General features: G+C 52.3%; 1 protein-coding gene across 1 annotated transcript in view; it reads right to left on the minus strand.

Annotated features, from left to right (window-relative positions):
- The window catches only part of PDE10A (phosphodiesterase 10A), a 285,459-nt gene extending 270,619 nt beyond the window's left edge, over positions 1–14,840 (minus strand). The window contains exon 1 of the mRNA XM_045805465.2: positions 13,973–14,840. Within this exon, the coding sequence (XP_045661421.2) occupies positions 13,973–14,840 (868 nt within the window). The remainder of the gene's footprint in view (positions 1–13,972) is intronic.
- Positions 14,841–18,385: the final 3,545 nt, after the last annotated feature.

An 18,385-nucleotide genomic window follows, 5' to 3' on the forward strand; every position in this document is an offset into this window, starting at 1 on the left:
AACCTACTGAAAAGCAGAAGCCAATTCAAAAAATTTTTTTAAAACATGTACATGTTTGGGTGGCTCAGTCAGTGAAGTGTCTGCCCTCAGCTCCGGTCACGATCCCAGGGTCCTGGGATGGAGCCCTGCAGTCCCTCTGCCTCTCCCCCCTGCTTAAGTGCATGCATGCACACGCTCTCTCTCTCTCAAAAATAAATAAATAAAATCTTTAAAAAAAAAATGTCCCCTATATAGTATTAAAGAATTCCAAAATATCGTAACAGATAAAAGTGCAATTCCTCAAATTATTTGTGACGTTTTAAATTAAAATAACATAACTCACTAATAGTTTTGTTTCAGATAAATGCAAACCAGATGTAGAGTGTTTTTTAAAGGCATTTAAAATGGAGACTCACGGGGGTGCCTGGCTGGCTCGGTCGGTAGAGCATGTGACTCTTGGTATCGGGGTTGTGAGCTTGGGCCCCAGGTTGGGTGTAGAGATTACTGAAAAATAAAAATCTTTAAAAAATAATAAAATAAGATGTAGACTCAAAACTCACCCTTAAGGAGATAATTGCTAATGGGTACATTCTTACCTTTCCTCAAGTGAGACTGAATTAAGTTACAGAAGAAAAATGGAATACATGTATAGGCCTAAGACCACTCATGTAGTTAGTTAGGAATACAGACCAACAGTGGGGAGCCTGCTTCTCCCTCTCCCTCTGCCTGCTGCTCTGCCTGCTTGTGCTCTCTCTCTCTCTCTGTCAAATAAATAAAATCTTTGAAAAAATTTAAAATAAAGAACACAGACCAACAATCTACAGAATTCTACAGTGAATTAATAACCAGTTGCAAAGAAAAAAGCTAAACATACAAACCAAATCTGAGCTACAGTGTCCTCTGGACAACGGCCCAGAGACGGGCGCTGCGTCCTGGGGAGTCACACAGCTCACCTGAGTCCTTCCAGGGCCGCAGGAGGCTCCCACCCCACTCCAAGCAGCCGGGAGGCCCACCAGAAGCATTCCTCCTTAGTCAGGCCGAGTGAATGCAAACAATTCAGAGACACAAGAGAAGAGAGGTCACATCTGCTGGAGGTGCTGAGGATCCATAAATGGGGAAATGCTTATAACAGCCACTCCAAAAACAGATTCCCCTAAATGGAAGAATTCTAATGACAATTGCTTTTTTTTTTTTTTTTTTTTTAGCTCTTTCTCTTTCCAAAAATTCTTCCCTTTTATTTTCAACACATTGTCCTTTAATTCCTTGCCAAGAAAGTGGAATTGCTCTAAGACTCCAGCCATTTCCTGGTATCAGTGTTTCCAGAAGCTGCACTTCCTGTAACTATAAAGAAACACCTCTACCAGCCAAAGGGATGCTTCTGGCGGTCTCATCCTTCATCTCCCGCCACCTGTGAAGTCCTCTCGGGGCCGCCATGCTGCCCTTCCAGGGGGCTCACTCGGAGTCCACGGTAGTGATGACGGCAAACGTGCCCTGGCACTTTGTTCAAGGCTCTCCTGTCCACACTCGACACACCCTATTTCGTGTCATCCTCATGGCAATCCTGCGGCTGCCAAAGAAACACCCCCAACACAGGCCTGCCTTACTCACCGACCACCATGTTAGCCTGTGTACCTAGGAGACACATACCCATTTCTCAACACATCAGACCACCTGCTTTTTCCTTCCAACAAGCTGCCAATCCCAGGGCACAAGGGAATGAATACAGAGAAGAGCCAACACTGTGTCAATAAGAACAAAATGAACAAGAGTCATGTGCTGGCACCTCCTTCCACACACATAGCTCTCTCAGAGGCTTATCTCCATCTAGTAATGGCATCCGTAAACAGTTTAGGTCATCCCAAACCCCGGGACCGAATCCCTCACCGTACTGGCAATACGAGGTACTTCCCAGCAGACTGCGCCCCGGACAGGAGAAGTCATGATACTTCTGACTCTCGAAGATTTGGCGAGGACACCTTTAATAATATTCCAAGGCAAAACAAAAAGAATTAAAAAGTCACTTAGAAAAAAAATGACAGATTCCCTCACGATGGCCCATTTGATCAAAAGAACAGGACAGTTACAAAACACAGAACTGTACAGCTACGGCAGAAATCTCCCGAGAAACTTCGTTCATCTGGAGCGCTCATACGAATCAGGAGCACCTTTAACATTCAGACGTCCCCAGTGACCTGACAAGGCCCCGACGGCATCTGCGGGGCTCAACCTCCCACTCCCCTTCCCCATCCGCATGGTGGGCAGGGGACAGCAGGAGTCATCAGGGATTTCCTTGAACACCCCAGGCTACTACGGGAAAATAGTTCCTTCAAGAAAGGGGCCCAAAGAAGTGCAAGCCGACACCTTGTACGTCCCCAAGGCCCAGGGTGTGAGACGGGTGAAGACCCGAGAAGCACGACTCTAGGGGTCAAAGAAGTTTGTTAGGGTGGAAGGCTGACATTTGAGGTTAGGAAAGGGTTTTCACAAAATCCAGTAACTAGGAAGGAAGTAGCAGCTAAAATAAAACCAATGGCTGGACTAGGAGGAAATAATATTAAGTGATAAGACAAAGAAAATGTCAGCGGTATAAAGCAGAACACAGGAAAATAGGCAGGGCTGATACCCAAACCAGGGAGGAAGGAAGAAACCCACTTAGATACTTAGCGAAACAGTGACTATTAACATTAAACCTGAAATAAAATCAGGGAAGAGATCAAATACGAGGATCTGAGGAATTCAGTGCTACCACCAAAGCCCAGCCAGAGGAGAGGTCTCGAGGTCAAGGACCGCCTTGCATCTGGTTGGCCCAGAGCAGCTCCCACAGCAGCTCTGCGAATGTCTGCCCAGGGATGAATGAATGCCTAAGTTCCCACTGTCCCGGCCCTAAATGAAAAGTCACAGCATTGCAACTCGGGAGTAAATTATAATAAGCCGTCATGGCCCCTGCAGACGGTGCTGACAAGACCGCTTGAGGCTCCGTTTCCATTCAGCTGGGGAGTGCTAGAATGTAAAGCCCACGTTTTCACAGGGAAGACACTCCGTTTCTTGCCAAAATGTAGTGATTTCTACCAGCTGAAGCTGGCTGGGCAGCTCTCCAACGGTTTCAACAATACTTCATATCTCACATGTGAACCATAGGCTGTTTCAGAGTCAGAAATCACATTAAAATAGAAGTGGGTTTTTCCCCCTTTCAAATTGGTTGGTGACGTTGAAAATGAGCCGATAAGATAAGCACGAGGGGTACTGATGCATGCGATTTTTTTTTTTTTTTAATATTCATGGTTTGACATTTTGGAATCTTGTGTAGAAGTAAGTGGGAGGCTAGAGGAAGACAGAAGCGAACAAACCTCAGGTCTGAAAAATGAAACTATGATCTCAATAGGAAGATGATAAAAAGCCCAACAACATGGGGCACCCGGGGGGCTCAGTCGGTGAAGCATCTGCCTTTGGCTCAGGTCATGATCCTGGGGTCCCCGGGATCGAGCCCCATGTCTGGCTCTCTGCTCAGCGGGGAGTCAGCTTCTCTCTCCCTCTCACTCTGCCTGCCACTCTGCCTGCCTGTGCTCCCTCTGTCAAATAAATGAATAAAATCTAAAACAGAAAAAAAGCAACAACAAGGAAAGATCTCCTCAACCATAGAGCAGATGACGAATAGTTAAATGGCATTTCCGTAAATTGTTGTTTGGAAATTTAATTTTCAAATAGGTAAATTATGTTATTCAAAACTCAACACATACAAAAAGGATATACCGGGAGTCTCTCTACAACTCTTGCTCCCCGCCCCCCCCACCCCCGTGCCACCGAGCAGGACTGGTCAACGCGCAGTTTCCACATGCAAGTAGGAATACGGGTATTCGCGTCCGTTGTCCTTTCTAGCGCAAGAATGTGTACACACTGCTTTACGTTTTCCTTTCTTCACGCAGCAAGGTACCTGGAAGACCGGTCGTGCACTTGTATCACTGCTGCGAAGCTTATTTAGCCAGGCCCCTGCGGATAGACCTTTGCATGGTTTTCAGTGCTCTCTTTCAAACGATGCTGCAGTATTTTAACCCCTCGCTAAGCCACTTTGCCCATGTGTGGGTGTATCTGAGTGATAAATTCCCAGAAGGAGAATTACCGCTTCACTGGGTACACGCATTTTTAACAGTGATCAATACTGCCAAATTGTCTGCCTCAAAGGCTGTACCAATTGCTACTCTCACCAGGAATGTAAGGGAGTACCTTTTTCCTCACAGACTTGCCAATGGTGTGTTAGCAAGACTGTTAATCTTTGTAAATCCGACAGGTGAAAATGCTACCTTGGTGTTATTTTAAATTGCATTTATTTTATCATGAATGAGGCTGAGAATCTTTTCATCTTTTTACATAGCCATTCACTTCCTTTTCTAGGAACTATCTGTTCATTTCGTTTGACTATTTTTTATTAGGTTCTTTTACTTAACCATTTCCAGGAGCTCTGTCAGTATCAGGAAGGTGAGCCCTATGCTGTGATAGGAGCAGTCAGTGCTTCCTTCTAGGGCGGATGGTCAAGAACTACAAGAAATTGATGCTGTGGGAGCTCAGAGGTGCCACCAGAAGCTAAAGGCCACGGGCAGAGTCCAGGGGCTCATGCGCAGCAGCTTTCCAGGAATCCAGTAGGACTTACTTATGGTACTGAGGGTTGTAAAAAGTCTCTGTAGATTCATGAATCAATCTTATCTTCGACTATTTTGGAATTCTGGGAATGAGTCCTATTGAAGGGGTCTCCCCCCATTCCAAGGCTAGGAAGGAATCACCTCGTTTTTTTGTCTTTTTATGTTTCCTTTAAAAAAAAAAAAAAAACTATTTGACCATATGATCCATTTGGAATTTCTCCTGGAGGTGCAGTAAGAGGTATGACCTAATCTTGTTTTTGTCTACATGACTTCCTAGTTGTCCCAAAATCATTTTACTCAATAGTCTATTTTTACCCCTAGAAAAGACAACACTTTTAAAATATTCTAAATTCCTTCATGTGTCTGGGTCTGTTTTAAGACTTTTCTATCCTGTTGCATTGGTTTATCTACTCACATGCCAGGACCACACTGTTTTAATTGTTGAAGTTTTTCCTTAATCTGCCTTAAAATAACTGGATATGTTTAATCATGAGACACAAAGAGTTATTATCCTAAAAAGGCATGATGACCGATGAGACAAGAATGCTTGAAGAGTGAACTTCTGGTGTTGGGACAAAAAGAAAATCTGAAAATGGATATAACCCTGACAGCAATGATAAAATACATAATTACCAAATCTACGAAGCCATAGTAATCAAGCCTGTGGACATCATTTTAAATGTTTATTCTGGAAGCCGCTAAAACTACAACGCAGAAACACGTAATTACGTCATGTACGAATGGAGTCCAGGGGCTCATGCGCAGCAGCTTTCCACATACTCATGATAGTGGACCTGCTCTTCATGCAAAACTGCTTCTTCCTTACCAACTTTTAAAAGTCCAAATATGCTCGCATTTTTATAAATAATTCATGATGTCCACACACATGGCACTGTTTCAATACCTTCATAAGCAACGCTTTCTCTTTGCTACTGTAGAAAATGTTTTTGTCAAAGTTAAAAGCTTTTTATCACTGCCTCAGGACACAAAACAGAGGCACCCAGAACGCTCTAAACACATATCTCCCTCCTTCCCATCAGCTCGTGGAGCTTGCCCCATGCTGAGCTCAGCACCCCGGAGTGGGGCATACTGACACACTGCGTTCTCGGTAACTCAGAAGCCCTGGTCATTGGTGTCAAGCAGTGTTTCTGGAGTACATGGAAACAAAAAAAAGTGAACCAAGGGATGTTTCAAGTTATGCTAAAATTCACCACGATGTTATTTATTTCATTACTGCCTTCCTCTTGGGAAAGCTAATATTCTTAAAGGACCATGTTGATCATATTCTCCCACCTAAACACCTTTGCTTACTTATTCGTTAGACTTCTTGTCTAATTGCTTGGCGATGTGCTAGGCATTGAGGTTAAGAAAATGAATAAAACATGCTTCCTGCCCACGGGAAGGAAGGGAGACACACACTAAGTGGAAAAGTACCAGCTCCAGGCACTGGGGGGATACAGATGAGGGGACAGGGAGCAAGCCCAGGGAGAAGGAGGGAATTCCCAGAGGCCAGCGGATGGCAACTGGGAGGAAAGGGCCCCCATCACAAGGCACACGGCGACAGCGGCAGAAGTTCTCCAACTGTAAGCAGTTTGGCACTGGAGCAAGTGGAGGGGAGACGGCAGCAGGCGGAGGGTGAATCACTGTGCAGAGAGCTTCCTCCGGGGGGCAATGGTGCCATTAAAGAGTGTTCTCTCCCCTCTGCACCCCTCTTCAACGGCCACGGCTAAAAGGTGTCATAATTGCCCTTGATCTTGTCTTGAAGGAGGACGTTTGTGTGGACATAGCTGTTGCCAATGAGTGGGTCAGCAACAAGAACACAGATGCTGGGTGCACATGTGCCTGTCACATGACCCGCCCCTCCCCAGTATACACATGGAATGACCTCCCTATGAAGACTCCACAGTCTTTCCTTGCTGCTCACACCGCCTTTATCTGCCGCGTGAAGCGCTCGCGCCGGACCCGTCTGCTCTCTCTCCGACGTTCTCCCCACAGCTCCTCCTCTCAGGCCCCCCGCCAGCTCTGCACACCCCACACCCTGCCTCCTTCAAGATAGCACTCCAGTTTCATCCTGCTGGGCCACTTCATCAACATGTGTACTGAGAGCTTCCAAGTGTCCACACCGGCCACAGGTGTCCATGTGGCGAGCCGCACGTCTACACCGGCACCGCTCTCTGCCCGCAGCTGGCAGGTGAGTCTTCCCAGGACTCGCCTTCTGCACAGCCCTCGCGCACTCCCATCACCAGCCACACTGCACAGGCCAGTGACTGACCCCCTGCGCCGGGCAGGACCCCTGTGGCCTGGCCCCTCGCCCCGCGCCACCACCCTGACTCTGCTCACGGCTGGCTACAGCGGCCTGCAGAAAGGGGCACGCGGTGGGGGCTCTCATGTCAGCCCCCCACTTTCCCACTGCGCCCCTCCCTGCACCTGAAGCCCCCCAGCACCCACAGGGGCTTCCACAGCTATTCCTGCAGAGAGGGCTCCCTTCCAGTGTCCCTGGCTTCCTTTCTCCACCTTCTCCAAGGCTTGCTCTGTTCTTTTGCTCCTCTTTCTTCAAATTCCTGCCCAGCGAGTAACAGTCTCAGGTCCGCCCCGCCTGCAGAAAAGCTAGCTCTCACCTCCCTGCAGCGGGAGGCCATGGGCCTCTCTCTCTCACCTCTCCTGCCCTGAGGACTACACCTGCCCTGTGCATCGGTCTCCAAGGAGCCTTTGCTCCACGGAAAGGGGGTCTGCATGTCTGCCACCACACCCAGAATCCCTGGACGGGGCCCTGCCGGCTCGCTGGCTCTGCAAACTTACTTGATCTCCGGGGCGTCTGGCTCCTTCCGTGCTGAGGTGCCCCGTCCCGATTCCAGGGCATGTTCTGTTCCATTTCCCCTCCTCTCTGCTCTCGGGCTCATTCTTCCTCCAGGTTCTCCATGGTTCTTCCTTTGGCTCCTGTCACACAGTCTTCTGTCTCTCCTGCTCCCATGGGTCACGGCAGGGTTCCATCCAGAACCGCGGCTTCTACTGCTACCGAGGAGTTGCAGAGCCTCATCTCCCACCCCGTTCCCTCTGCGGCTGCCCAGAGAGCCACCCTGTCATTCCACAGCCACAGCGGGGGAAGCCACCGCAGGGCACAGCGGTCCGGTAGCGACTCTATCAGGCTGCGCTTCGAGCCTCCCGGTGCACAGGGGCCCTGGACACACTCACACTGGGGGCCCAACCCCGTGACTGTGAACACCGCGAGTACTCTTGGTTCCCCAGCCTCGCTCTATGCACCCTCCGACTGCCAGATGTGACTTAGCCACCCGCCTTTTGAACACCTCCACTAAGCTGTGCAGACCTCACGCTACCAAACACAACACCGGATTCCTGCCCACTCCCGGTAGGCCCCTTCCTTCCCAGGCTTCCCCCTCACACAGTCCGGCGCAGGCCCAAATGCTCCACTGAAAGCTGGGCACTGCTCTTGCCTCCTCCCCCCTTTATCCACATACCCAATCCACCTGCACGTGTTGCACTCTCTGCCTCCAAACTCCTCCTGAAGCCTCAGGTCATCACCACGCCGGTCACCCCTATCTCTTGTCCTGCCTACTACAGCAGCCCCCATATACTCCATCTCAACAGCCCCTACATTCACTCACCGAACTGCAGCCAGAATGAGGTTCTTGGATCACAAAGCACATAATCCCCACTAGTCTGAAACCTTCCAGTAGCTTCCCCTTGCTCACGCAGTAGCACACAATTTTCCCCCAACTGACAAAGCCCCAACCTGGCCCGTTTACTCTGTGGGCATCACTCCACGCCACTGCTCTGGTCCACACCCAGGCTGCAGCAAAAGGGGACCGCATTCTGTCCCCTAACCTGAGACTCCCTCTGCCTGGGGCACTCTGCACTATGGGCTGCATGGGCCATTCAGACCCCAGGCGAACTTCCACTACACAGAGAGACCCTCACAGGCCCGTCAACTCTTGGATTTTAACTCCATGCATAGCTCTTATGGCATTTGGTACTTCTGATTCTTGATGGGTTTTTTCCCTTTGTATGCTCGATTGGTTCACATCTACCCCACAGAGTGCAGGCACCATACAATCAGAAATCCCCATTCGAACAACACTGCTGACCAAAGAGGTGTCAATTCCAGTATTTCCTGTTCTTTTACCCTTTTCTCTAGACAAGGAACCACGCCAGCCATGAACACAGGTTCGCACATGCGCGCGCACACACACACACACATACCCCCCTCTCCAATCCAGAAACCAGTCATCGGACCCCTGCCTTATCTAGTCACCCAGTCCTATTAATATTACCTGCTCCCTATGGCTCTGTCTCCCCTGCCTCTCAGGTGCATGCTCCCCGTCTCGGTTCAGCCTCCCACCTGTCCTCACCTGGCCCGACTGCTGCCCCTGATCACACAGCAGCCCAACTCCACGGCCGGAGGCAGTGGTCTTCCCGCCTCTCTACCTTACCTCTCTGTGTGTAGTCCCTCAGAGGGGTTCACACTAACGGATAACCAGGAAATCCTACGTGTTAGCCCAAGAGAATCCTCTCTCCTCACCACCCCTCACCCCAGCTAGCTTCCCACACAGCCTCTGGCTGTGCCCTCAGCCTCTTGAGCCCTCCGCTGGCCAGCAGGGCTTCCCCGAGGCTTCACTGGCCCGTGCTTGGACAGGAAGAAGCCCTCCACCTCAAGACTCCAACTGGCTCCTCTGTGAAATCCTTTCAGGGCCCTCCAATCAGATGGTGCTCAGTTTCCTGTCCCAGGAGCGCCCTGCACTGCCTCTGCCAGGCAGGGACCACGTGTGCAAGCTGCACCTGCCGTTCCCGCCAGCTGTGTGCCCCTGAGAGCTCGGACTCCGGCTCCCACGTGGCTGGACCCCGGCACACCGAGGCTGAGGCCGAGTCAGCTCCAGATGAGTGGCCTTCAATTTCTACGTTCCTTTTCCACAAGCACCACGTTGTTGTTTTTTGTTTCTTTTCACCTTTGATTTTCCGAAACAAATAAGAGAGCACCTTAGATACATACGTCAGCCACTGTAAGCAGGCCAGTAAATGAGCAAGAGAATTCCAGAAAGTGGTAAATGCTACAAATAAACTCCCAATGCTAGGCATCTTCTGTTGCCTTTGTAACATCCTGAGCTACCTCATCATCGTGGAGTTGTCCCTCAGACCCATTTAGACCAGCGGGAGGAGCTTGATTTACATTTTAAAAAAGAAATTAAAATGTTTTGAATTACAACTAAGAGCTTTCCTTTTAAGGGAGAAATATTCCTTTTTCATGAAAATTATTTTTTCTTTCCTTCTCAGACTGCCTGAGCTGTTTTTAAACAAACAAAAATTAACAATATATTAATTGATGACATGTTCATCACACCAGGTTTAACCCACTTTACAGTAAACAAAATCCTAACATTTACTTAGTTATCTAGTGCAGTGCATTTTTTTCCCTTGTGATGAGAAAGGACTTTTAAGATCCACATTCTTAGCAAGTTTCAAATATGCAACAGTATTACCAGCCATAGTCACCACGTTGTACATTATATCCCCATGGCTTACTTATCTTACTGCGATGCATTTCTTTTCCCAAGGGATAGAAAAAGTTTTACGTGCCAAATTATCCAAGGATAAGACATTAGATTGACATGAGAGAAGGCACTGTCCTCTGTTTCCACTGCCTCTGATTTAGATTTTTAGGGATTATCTTTGTTCATGCAGTTTTGAAAAAGAGGAGTTTTGTGAAATTTAAATTAACACACCTAAACAGTTCCAGCCAGTTTAAACAGCGTGGTCTGTGGATTTCAGCCCTTCTGACTACCCCAGTCAAAACAGACATGGACATCTCCATGGACACCGGTCTACCACAACCTGCACCCTGGCCCGGCAGGGAAAATTCACAACTCTGCTTTGCTGGGTATCTCAGTAGGTATCCAGATCCATATTTCAGGTCCTTTGAAGGGAACAGTCATCATTATTTTCATCTACCACAAACAATTTGCACTGAGTAGGGACTCAGTAATTACCTGTTGGTTGGCTGTTAATTGACTTGACCTCCATCTCTGCGGTCGTGCTTCTCGTCCCACACCCTCAGCAAACCCTGTCCCACCAACACCGTAAGAAGAAGCTACGTGTGAAGTGTAGTGTACCTTTCCTGTGTTACACACATTTGCTCTTAAAAGGAATCCTATTTATCTCAGTGTTCAAGTGCTGGCCACATAGTATCTTAAGTCTCAAGAAAAGACCAACAGTGGTTAGGGGTTGATGCTGAGCATATTTCCAACCTACCATTCCTGGAAACATACATGTTTCTGTTGCAAACATCTGAAAAAGACACAATCCACTGTAGTCTGAAGCAGCGTCTGTGTGGCGCATTCACAAATCTTTGCCACGTCCTTTTCCTTGCTCCCTCTGTCTCCTTTGTCCTGACCAACCAGCGCTTTCCTTTTTCTACAGCTCTGCCCCTTCGGAGTGGGCATCAATGCTAAACCTGGTTCCAGGAGGCTCTCTCCTACCATCTGGTGAAGTCCTCTTGGACCATGGCCAGGCCAGGCCAACACCTGGCAACCAGCAGTAACTTTTAATAAGTGTCTGCTCTGTGCATTACTGAGCGAACCAGTAAATCAGTGTGAACCAAAATGCAAAACCAAAATGGACAGGAATGGAACCAGGATATCCAACTTCCAACCCATGATTTGCTTTATGTGATGACAAAAATAAAACCAGCGTTTCTAGAAACAGGAATCGGACACAGCAGCCTTTATGTGATAACTTGATTGTTCAACCCAGGAAAGACCAAATGGAAACATAAAAAAGCGAATAAACATGCAACAATTAAGACACATCTGTATACATTTGGGCATTTTTACATTCTTACAGAATCCGGAAGTCATTTTTACTGACAAATATCAAAAAGTCTGCCAAGATTCTGGTACTTCACCAATTCAGACAGATGTGGCTTATCACGCAGTGAGACCGGAACAAAGACCCTAAAAGTGTCAGAGCAGAAACTTGGTACTGTCCTTTGAGCATCCATTCAGCCCTTTCCCACCTTTCCCTGATAACACATTGTGCTTAAGAGTACTTTCATACTCAGCACCTTAGTAATGTCCCAAAGAAGACCTTGTAGTCTCTTGTTCCTATTCAAACCCCAGGCTACTACTTGCTGACTTGGTTCAAGGGAAGAAAACACACACAAAGACAAAAACCTGCAATTCTTGAGTGTGATTATCACTGGGCTTCTCCCAGCCAGAACTTTCTGCAGAGTGGGTCCCTTCTGACGGCTTTCTTCTCTAGGTCTTCTGTCCTTCCAAAGGGAAAGCCTGCTGGGTACTCCCTAGCTCAGCCTCATTCAACCTGGACTGTTCATCTTTATCCTGTCCCACAACATCCCTGGCAAGGTGCCCCCACCCCAAACTAACAAACCCCACTAACAGCAACATACAAACAGAAACCTCATCATTTTAGGAAACCCTGTTCCACCCAAATGCCCACACCCCTGTCTCCTTGCCACTGTCCCCTCCCCGAAATAGTGCTCCTCACTGGCAAGGCGTGGCACCCTTCCATCCCCACACACACCCCAGCTGCCAAATGTGAAATGTAGATGCTTATTTAGAACGCACAAATGCACATAGAAGGGGACAGGCAGGAACCCCAGTTCTAGGCCCAAGTCTTCACCAACACACTTCAGAACTCCTTGGGAGCTCCATGCTCTCACTCCACCTTCAATTCGTGGCAAATCCGTGTCCGTTTCAGTAAATAAAAATGACCCCATCTAAGGACAGCAGGTGTGTGGCCCCTCATGCCCAGACCACATCCCTCCCGAAATGCAGCACCTAAAAATCAACCAACACCTGCACGTGGGGTCCTGAAGAAGCAGATAACTGGGAGCTGCGTCTGACTAGGAGAGACTACAGGATGGAGGGGTGGGGGTGGGGGGGGAGTCCGGGGACCATGCCTGGCGGTCCTATCAGATCCCCCGGCAAGTAGGGGCAGAAACAGCCGCGGGAAGCCGGGGTGCCTGCGGTGCGAGAGGCCTCTGGGCCACCCGGCCCCCGTGTATCCCCGCGCCCGGGAGGCGGGATCGCTGGGGGTTGTAGGGCCCGCACAGGACGCGCTCGCAGGCCCAGGGGCTGCAACCCAGCGGCGCTCAGGCGGGCAGCGTGCCCAGACAAGTATTAGCATCGAGGTAGGGCTGGACCCCAAGTGCCCAGAGGCAAAGACTGGCCAGGGCTTGGGAGCGAGCGGCAGATGGGAGCAGGAAGCCAAAACGCGACCCTGGAGAGTCAGCCGAGAGAAGGCGCCGCGGAAACGCGGTTCCCTAGCGAGCAGCAGACAAAGGCTCGGGTGCGCACGCGGTGGACGGTGGCGCCCGGGCTCCGCGCTTAGGGCCGGGAAGAACCGTGCCCAACCCGGCTGGCGCCGGAGTCGCCCGGTGCCCGGAGGATGCGACCTTCGCCACTCCCCACCCCTGGGTCTCCGTCCTCACCTTGCTCGCCCTCCATCCACAACAACGGCGATCCCCTCTTCTGCGCATCGGGCGCCTCTTCCCTTAACATCTCCCGCCTCCTGCCTTCTAGCAAACCTCTGCCTTGACTATTCTGCTCAGCCTTGCCCCCCTCCCCCGCGACACGCCTTCTAACACCCCTGCTCCAGCGCGCTCTCAGCCCCGCACCCGGGACTGGGGAGGCGGGGCGGCCTTAGTCGGCCCGGGGGCCCGAACCCGCGGCGCCTTCCTCCTCCACCCTAACGCCCCATTGTCCTTCCCTTTACCAGCCCAAGCACCAGCTAAACCCCGAGATCTAGAGAAAGTGGACTCTTCGTGGAGGCGCACCCGTTTCACTCCGCTAGTCCACGCTCTGGAACAGGGTCACTACAGCGGGGGCAGGGGGGAAGCAGCCCGGACACCGACACCGAACCCGGGAGACCGCGAGTGCCTGCACCTTTGGGAGCACGGAGCTCCGGTGTCCTGGTCTGCCTCACCCGGCCAGGGGACCAGCGGGCGGGAGCCCCAAGTGGAAGGAAGTGCATTTCTTCCAGCCTCACTGGTCCCAGGCTAAGGGGAGAGGAGCCTGGCGTGAGGGGGTCACAGAGTAGAGACTGCAAACACGGACCGGGCAAGTGTGGCCACGAACAGCACCAGGGAATCCGAGGCGGGCAGCGGGTCCGGTTCTCACCTCGCGGCGCCCGCCACCCTCCCGGGTCACCCTTCCCCCGCACGCACGCGGAGCCTGGGAAACCCCGGTGTCCCGGCGCTGACGGACGCTCCCGCGCGCCACCAATGTGCCTCGAGCCTCCCGTTCTTCAGGGAAGCCCACTGGGCGCCAAAAGCCCCGGCACAAGCACCCTGCGCGCCCCCGACCGCGGGGAATGAGGAGCTCGGCACTTACTGGGGCTTAGGAAACACTCCGTCAACCTTCGGAAGCAGCTCGCATTATTAGAAGGTCCATCTTCCATGTCGGAGCCGAAGAGCAGGGGGGACGCGGCGGCGAGGGCGAAGCCGGCGCCTCTGGGCCGCCGCGGAGTTCGGCCGCCGCCGCCTGGGCTGGGGCCGGGGCAGCCCCCGCCGGCACCCGGGAAGCCGGGGGAGCCCGCGCGGCGGGCGGCCGGGCCGAGCGGGAGCCGGAGCCCGGCGCGGGCTGGGAGCAGCAAACCCTGGAGCGCAGAGCAGAAGAAGAGCCGCCGCCGCCCGCCGCCGCTGCCACCGCCGCCGCGGGGACTACTGCTGGGAGGGACGCTCAAGGGAGCTGCCTCTTGTCCTCCTCCGCCGCCGCCGCCAGCATCGCCGCCGCCTCCTCGAGGCGCCGCCGCAGCCGCTGCGCCCTCCCTTCCTGGGAGACGCACGGGGAGGTGAAAGGCAGATGAGGAGGGGAGAAGAGAAGGAGGGGGCGGGGGGGGCGGCGGCCAGAAGTAAAAGGAAGATGGAGAGGAGGAGGGGACAGAGGAGAAGAGGGCGAGCGCGAAGGGAGCGCGGACCGAACCCCAGCCGCCGCTGCCGCGCGCACACTGGGCGCCCGGGCCCCCCGCGGGGCTGGCGCGGTCTGCGGGGGAGGGGGGCGGGCTCGGGGGCGCGGCGCGCTCGGCCCGGCCGCGGCCAGGCCGCTCGGGGGCCGGACCCGGGCCCACCGCGCTCCCCCCGCCGGCAGCGCCGCCCCAGGGCTCCGGGCGGAGTTTGCCGAGACCGGATCCGAGCTCGTCCCCGGCCGCTGGCAGGGGGGCCTGGGGGCGGGGAGCGAGCGGCTCTACGGGGCTGGCCATGGCCCTCCTCCCTGGGCCGCGGTGGGGCAGGCCGCCGGCGGGAGGGGCGCGCCGCGGGCCCGGACTCGGCGGGCTCCGCCCCCGCAGGACCTGCCTTCCCCGGCCGTTCGGCCCGAGCGCGGGGCTGGTTCTCCTCTCCGGTCTTCCGCGCCCCTCCCGGCCCAATCTTCACATCGCGTCCCGCTCTGGGTGCGGGAGGACGTGGGGCCCGGCGCGAGTCCCCGGCGGCGGCGCCTGGCTGCCGGCTGGCGCGCACAATCGGCGTGCTCCCGGCCGGGGCGAGGGGCTGCGGAGACGCTGCCTGCAAGCGTGGCGTGGTTTGTGCGCGCTCCGGTGGCTGAGCCTCGGCGACTGCTTGAAAGCAGCGGAGAAAAGCGCCGCAGTGCCGCTGCCCGTGGAGGAGGTGGCGGCGGCGGCTGCAGAAGACGCCCACTGGCGGAGCGGGCGCTCCCCACGCTGCCGCCGCCCTCGCCCACGTAGCGCGCCCCGCCGCCACTGGGCCCGGGGGCGCCAGGGCCCCGCACCCCCGCGGCCCTGTGGGGACGCTGGGCGCCCGGGCCCGGGGCGTGGGGGAGGGGCAGGGGAGCTCCTGCGCCTCTGCGGGGCGTCGTCACATCTAGGTCTGGTGTTCCGGATTCTAAATCCGCCGCCCAGCAGCTGCTCCAGCTGTGCGCTGCTGGGCAAGCCACGTCGGCCTGTCCCTTGCCCGAGCCAGGGAACCCTCCCGGTGGCTGGCCAGCAGTTCCAATCGCGCTGTGCTCAGAGCTCCCGGGAGAGGAGTTCAAACTCGGACGTTTGGTTGGAGTTTAAATCAACCCACAGTGTTTCCAATAAACCAAGATTTAGAAAGCCTATTCATCCCCAGGACTCCCTTTGCGAAACACACTTCAATACGAACTTCGTGCGCGCAGCCCAGTTTGCCCCGGTAAGGATGGAAAGGGCAACTATGGCTCAAAAAAGAAAAGCGGCGAGATCATCACCCCAAAGTCCTGAGGACCACCTCCTCACTTGCGGCTTTTTGGGACATCCTCCTCCCCATGCTCCCTCCTTCCCAGCCCTGAATCCAAACAGTTGCTACTGAACTGAAGAGAAATGTGCCGCCCAATGGGCGCCCAGAACAAGGAGCCTCCAGAAGTTTGGGAACTTGAAACGCCAGAGCGCACAGACGCGCAAATGCGTGCGTCCAGACCCGCGCGCTGCGCGGGGTCACTACCGCACTCCGGGTCCGAGTCGGGGGCCGCAGTCCTGCTGCCACGCGGTGGGACGAGCTGTCCAGACTCCCTCAACTAGGTCACCTTTCCAGGACTGGAGCACGCGCACCAAAGCCCAACTTCCACGAGGGGCAAGGCGGTCACCTGAGCGCGAGGCGTGCGCGGCGGTGCAGCCGCTTGGCTGACACTGGGCTGGGGGCCCGGCGTGCGTCTGGCCCCGGGGCAGTTTCTCGCTTTCCACTCGCTTCGGTCCGTCCAGTTGTTAAGTGTTTTTATTTTGAAGCGTGCTCCAGATTCCTCCCTCACCTCCGTTTTTCCCTACTCCCATCTAAACAGCCCATAGTGGAAAAGAGCATATTTGTATTTGCACCAAACTGGGGAAGTTGGGCCCCTGGGACTTGGTGCGACTCCGCTCTCCTAGTAAAGCTGAGCGCGTTTCTGCAATTGCCGGGCGCACGCCGAGCGTCGCGCGTAAAGGGCGCCAGCCCTGGCTCTCACTAGGTCGTAATCCCTAAATTTGCGAAACAGGAAAAAATTCCGGTGATTCTTACCTTACAGAGTGGGTATTTTGCCGTTGCCTTTGCATTTTTTCGACGAAGGAAAAACTGGACCGATCAGCCCCCCGGGCGACGCGTCTGAGAGGCGCAGACTCGGTCGTTGGGTACCTTCCCGGGCGTCGGGAGTTTGCACTGGCTGAGGACCTGGCCATGCGGGGAGGGTCTCGGGAGCTGCCCACGGGGCTAGAGGGCACCTGCTTCTCCTCGGACAGTTTGCTACTCATTATTTTACACGCAAAATGTTTCTCCTTGTCGTTTACGTCTCCTTTGTTGCCTTTTGGAGTGACTAAAGTGGCTTTCCAATTACAAGAAAATGTACATGTAATTCGAATATAAGTCTCCACATGGGCGCGGGAAGTGGGGCGGGAACCATCAAATATTTGTTCTCTGAGTCTGGGCTAAATCAGAAGGCAAACTTTAGATTCTCTCTCTTTTCTGGAATAAAACTTCTAGTTTTTCGTCCTTCTTTTCCCCAAACGCTTGCTGGAAGATACACGTTTCCTGGACAAATTAAAAATGACAAAGCATGACAACGGAAAAGGAGCACGTCGCGGAGGTGTTTACTGATTATCGATTACATTGGTTATGCGACTGCCTACTTCATCCTGGAGTTCACCTCTGTTAACATCAGCGGAGTAGGCATCCGGCCACTTTTCCTTTCTTGATGAAATACTGTTTAGTCAAAGATTTAAATTACAAACACACGGACGCAGAGGCTCCGTCACTCACCCCTGTGCTCAGGTGTTGTAACACCCGCAGAATGTGTCTCTTGTGGGTTCTTTTCCTTCTCTTTGAGCTTCTCTAGTGACATCAGAAGAGGGAGAAGATTGTCACTAAATGTTTGTTACTCCAAACCTCTTATGAATAAACACACTGGCGCATAATTCAGGAAGCTGGCTTTCTGATCGTGCCCATAAAGTCTGCCCTGCAGTTATATGTCAGAATGTTATCAGATTGCAGTACAGTTTGCACACAACTGAAATTATTAGTTGTAACTCCAGGAGCACGGGACGAGCAGTGGCGGGAAGTCACAGCAGTACAGTGCTCTCTGTGAAACAAACGGTGCTCCACACTCTCAGCTGAGAAAATGCCAGCCTACTGCAAAGGATAAAAACTAAAATAACGTCGAGAGGGCAGTGATCACTAGTAAAGCTGACAAAATTATGATGATCAATGTTAAATATAAAGGCATTTGTCTCTGCCCTTTCCCAAGAAAAATGATCAGGAAGGAAGTTTATCTGGGTAATGAAAACATGCTTCAGCGCCTACCTGATTATGCTCTCATTTGAATTATTTGTTCTTAAAAGCATTTTAAAACATGGGTGAAGGTAGAGTCTAAGATATTTTTAAATGATTTCCTCATAAATTTATGAAATTTCTTTACAATACTTTAACCATCCACCCTTTTAATAGCCTCAAGTTAAGTTTACAATAAATATGGTTAAATTTTATGAAATTTTGGTCAACATGCAGGCCTGTGTCTTAACTGATTTTGCAACTTTTGTTACTAGTGCTGACAGCTGTCCATTTCACATTGCTGACTGAGTCTTGATAATCTGTTTTCTCCTTTCAAATACTCTTAACCTTTCTTTATAAATATAGGAAACAAGTGTTGATTAACTATTAAACTCATCTACTCATACAGGTAAAGTCTGTTAAAAAGACACATTGTCTTTACCTTGACTTTAAATTTTGTGACTTGGAGAAATCTATAGCTAGCTGAGCAAAATAATTCATAAGCAAGTGGCTCTTGCTCCCAAGCTTCATAGAAATACGT

Source organism: Ursus americanus, chromosome 11 (genome assembly GCF_024610735.1).
Source record: "Ursus americanus isolate L20-20 chromosome 11, mUrsAme1.1.p, whole genome shotgun sequence".
NCBI lineage: Eukaryota > Metazoa > Chordata > Mammalia > Carnivora > Ursidae > Ursus > Ursus americanus.